Source organism: Arachis ipaensis, chromosome B09, assembly GCF_000816755.2.
Source record: "Arachis ipaensis cultivar K30076 chromosome B09, Araip1.1, whole genome shotgun sequence".
NCBI lineage: Eukaryota > Viridiplantae > Streptophyta > Magnoliopsida > Fabales > Fabaceae > Arachis > Arachis ipaensis.
The window spans coordinates 135059065-135063584 of record NC_029793.2 but is presented as its reverse complement, the minus strand read 5'-3'; the positions used below and the strand labels follow the sequence as shown (position 1 = coordinate 135063584).

The following is a 4520-nucleotide window of genomic DNA, read 5'->3' as shown; positions in this document are numbered from 1 at the left end:
AAATATCTTCTTTTTTTTACTTTTAATTATTAAATAATATATATAAATGCATAAAAAATCTCTCCTATTTTTTACTTTTAACTATTATAACTTCTAAAAGTATAAACAAATTATAATTTTTATATTCACAAACATTAAAGTCTTTGTAATTATAAATATCTAATAAATATAATTATAAACCAAGTTTTCATCCAAAACATAATTATAAATATTGTTCCCAAAGCAAAATAAACATAATCCAAAACATAATTATAAATATTGTCTCTAAAACAAAATAAATATAATCCAAAATACTCAATTTTCATCTTCATTCTCTTGTAAGTTGGGTTGGGAGAAATTGGGTTTTGATAAAAATATTGTAAAAATACCCCTTGCTAAAAAAATTCTAAGCCCGGCGAAAAAGCCCGCTCTGCCCCGCCAAAGCCCGCGGTTTAAGCGATGCGGGTTAGGCGGGCTTTTATTGTTTGACGGTCCCAATTTTTCATCCCTGTCCGCCTTTTTTGACGGGTTACGCGGGCCGGCCCGGCGGGTTTAGGCCCGTTTGCCACCCCTACCTGACAGTATGCTCAGTGTAAGCAATTTATACTATTTATTTATTACGATTTCTTTATTCTATTATGACAATTTAATTATTATATGTATAAATATATACAAATATTTTGTAATTAATTTAGGAGCTAAACGTTAACGTATATTTTTTTTAAAAGAAAATATACTTAAAGTAAAAGTAAATTAACACTAAATTTTTTATTAATAGTTTAAAAATGGGTTGGTTTCTAAAAAAATATGTTAATTTTAAATGGACAGTTTCAAATTACGTGATACGCCCAATCACCCATTAATTAGTTAGTTAATACTGTTTATTTTTTCTATTATTTTAAAACCGCCCATCTTCCTATTATTTAAAATCGTCCATCTTCGCTGTTATTTGAAACGTTCTTTGGTCCAATTTAAATTATTAATATTTTTTATTATTTTAAAAAATTATATTTTTATATTTACAAATACAAATATCTCGTTTACAGTGTAAACGAGATAATTATTGTAAATGTATCTCGTTTAGATATGTGTATCTTTTTAAATTTCATATATCTCATTTACATTGTAAATAAAACTCATTTATAGTGTAAATGAAATAAGATTGGAAGACTTGTTTTTGTAATAATTTTTATAATTATTTATTTTGGTAAATAAAATATTTGTTTAAATAAAAAATTTCATACTTTAAAATATTAATGGCTAACTAATGACCAAAAATAATAAATTTTGATAATGTTCTAGCATTTCTCAATTTATTTATGAGTAATTACCCAAATCAGTCCCCGAGGATTTTAGAATCGGACATTTTAGTCCCCAAGAAAAATTAATACATGGATCAGTCCCCAAGGTTTTACTCCGGCAGATAAATCAGTCCCCAATTCATTTTTCGGTAGAGTAATTATTCAGATCAGTCCCCAAAGATTTTAAAAACGGACATTTTAGTCCCTAAGTAAAACTAATGTACAAATCAATCCTCAACTTTTTTCTTTATTAGACATAATAGTCCCCCGTCCAAAAATAAAATAAAATAAAATAATAATAATTATTAATTACACAATAATATTGTACTATATTTTTTGTATTTTTTAGACAAAAATAATGATAAATTTATTCATTAGATTCTTATATATATATAGTCACTCAATAATAATAATAATAATAATAATAATAATAATAATAATAATAATAATAATAATAATAATAATAATAATAATAATAATAATAATAATAATAATAATAATAATAATAATAATAATAATAATAATAATAATAATAATAATAATAATAATAATAATAATAATAATAATAATAATAATAATAATAATAATAATAATAATAATAATAATAATAATAATAATAATAATAATAATAATAATAATAATAATAATAATAATAATAATAATAATAATAATAATAATAATAATAATAATAATAATAATAATAATAATAATAATAATAATAATAATAATAATAATAATAATAATAATAATAATAATAATAATAATAATAATAATAATAATAATAATAATAATAATAATAATAATAATAATAATAATAATAATAATAATAATAATAATAATAATAATAATAATAATAATAATAATAATAATAATAATAATAATGATAATAATAATAAATTATTAGAGATTATTTTACAAGAAATTCAAAGTTTTTTGATTAAATCCTGATTATTCAAATTTTATTTTTTAAAAAATTTAAAAAATAATAATTAATTATTATTTTTTAAATTTTTTAAAAAATAAAATTTGAATAATCAGGATTTAATCAAAAAACTTTGAATTTCTTGTAAAATAATCTCTAATAATTTATTATTATTATCATTATTATTATTATTGAGTGACTATATATATATAAGAATCTAATGAATAAATTTATCATTATTTTTGTCTAAAAAATACAAAAAATATAGTACAATATTATTGTGTAATTAATAATTATTATTATTTTATTTTATTTTTGGACGGGGGACTATTATGTCTAATAGAAAGAAAAGTTGGGGATTGATTTGTACATTAGTTTTTCTTAGGGACTAAAATGTCCGTTTTTAAAATCTTTGGGGACTGATCTGGGTAATTACTCTACCGAAAAATGAATTGGGGACTGATTTGTCTGCCGGAGTAAAACCTTGGGGACTAATCCATATATTAATTTTCCTTGGGGACTAAAATGTCCAATTCTAAAATCCTCGGAGAGTGATTTGGGTAATTACTCTTTATTTATTTATTTATTTATCAGAGCTGTATATTTGTAACTAAATGATTACCAAAAACAATAAAATATTGGTAGCTAAATGATGAACAAAAACAATAAATTATGATAATACTCTTACATCTCTCAATTTATTAATATAAAATAGTCTTTCAGATACCCTAAGACCCTACTACCAAAGGCTGGAGGCTACAAAAACAGTTCTACTCTTTGGGTGTCGGCTCCAAGAACTCTTAGCTTCGTATTAGCAGCACCGCACTGCAACTCTAGATCTCTTGGATATAGAAACAAATAGTCACATTTTGAATTCCACTATATAAGAATAGGAAGATAGTTGGAATTTGGTAGTTATAGGATTAATATCCTTGCCTCATAGTCATGCATTCACATACACGTTGCAGACTTGCAGTGCAAATAATTAAAAGTAGTTGGTAGTATAAGCATTTATCATCATGGACGACCGATCTAGCTAAACTAGAATGAAGGACTATACTAGCACGGTCTTCTTCTGGTATTAAGGGATCTCACATTGTAATCCTCAATAATTGAATCGAGTAAGTGATAACGCGTAGTATAGATAAGAAGCATTTATGATAGGTGATGAAGCTAGAGGGTGACGCCATATATATTACACTATGGACGTGACGTAGTGTTAAACTGTTAATGGTTGTTAAAGGCCATGCATGTGAAAAACAACGACCTATCTAATATCTTTTGTATTTTGTTTTTGTTGATCATCACTTGCTACACTACCTATTATGTACCTTAAGAAGGAAGCTAAGGTACTTAATTAGACCAATCGCCACACTATAAATACCGAGCTGGTGCAGTAGGCTTGGCATCCCATCCCAAACTCATACAGATCCCTCGCATCTCATTTCATTTCCAAAAACCACAAAACCATAGCCATGGGTGTCTCATTTAACTTGCACAAATTTGACCCTAAGCACTCCAAGGAGATCCAATTCCAAGGAGACGCAACCATTACCGATCACCATATCATTCGACTCACCAGTCTGGACGACGATGGCAACCCACTGGGAAACAGAGTTGGCCGAGTCTTATTCTCCGACCCTGTGCACCTCTACGACCACAGTGGCCTCCGAGCAGGATTTGAAACCACCTTCGTCTTTCGCATCTCAAAACCCTATAACACTGAATATACACCTGGACCTGGTGATGGTCTTGCCTTCTTCCTTGCTAGTGCTGAAACTGAAATTCCTCCTGAATCTTCTGGAAAGTTTCTCGGCCTCTTTAATGATGCATCTGACAGAATTGTTGCTGTTGAACAATCTCACTCAAGAGAGATAAATTAAATAAAAAATTAATCATAAAATAATAATAAAATTATAAGTAATGAAAAATTATACTCTAAAATAGTATTAAATAAATGAGTACGAGAGTACTATAAAAAATATATATTCTATTTTTTTTGTTTGATTTTATAAAATTTGTCATTGTAATTTAGGTGTTGATTTATCTTATTAGAAAAAATAAATTAAATAAAAAATTAATTATAAATAACAACAGACATAATTGGTAAAAAATTATAATTTAAAATTGTACTAAAAAATACCGAGAAAGTACTAAAAAAGTACGATGCAAGAAAGAATATTAAAAAAAGACAACTAACATTTTTACGTATATACCTAAAAAATGATAGAATAATAATATAAGAAAGTAATTTTAATTTTAACTATAATGTGAATTGTTGATCCCATTAAGTAGAGTAAATTAAACAAAAAATAACT

General features: G+C 25.3%; 2 protein-coding genes across 2 annotated transcripts in view; both read left to right on the top strand.

Annotated features, from left to right (window-relative positions):
- The window catches only part of LOC107616401 (lectin-like), a 4697-nt gene extending 1633 nt beyond the window's left edge, over positions 1 to 3064 (top strand). The window contains exon 2 of the mRNA XM_016318362.2: positions 2926 to 3064. Coding sequence (XP_016173848.1) covers positions 2926 to 3064 — 139 coding nt within the window. The remainder of the gene's footprint in view (positions 1 to 2925) is intronic.
- Positions 3678 to 4085, top strand: LOC107616402 (lectin-like). The gene has a single exon (XM_016318363.1). It carries the CDS (start codon positions 3678 to 3680, stop codon positions 4083 to 4085), a length of 408 nt encoding a protein of 135 aa, XP_016173849.1.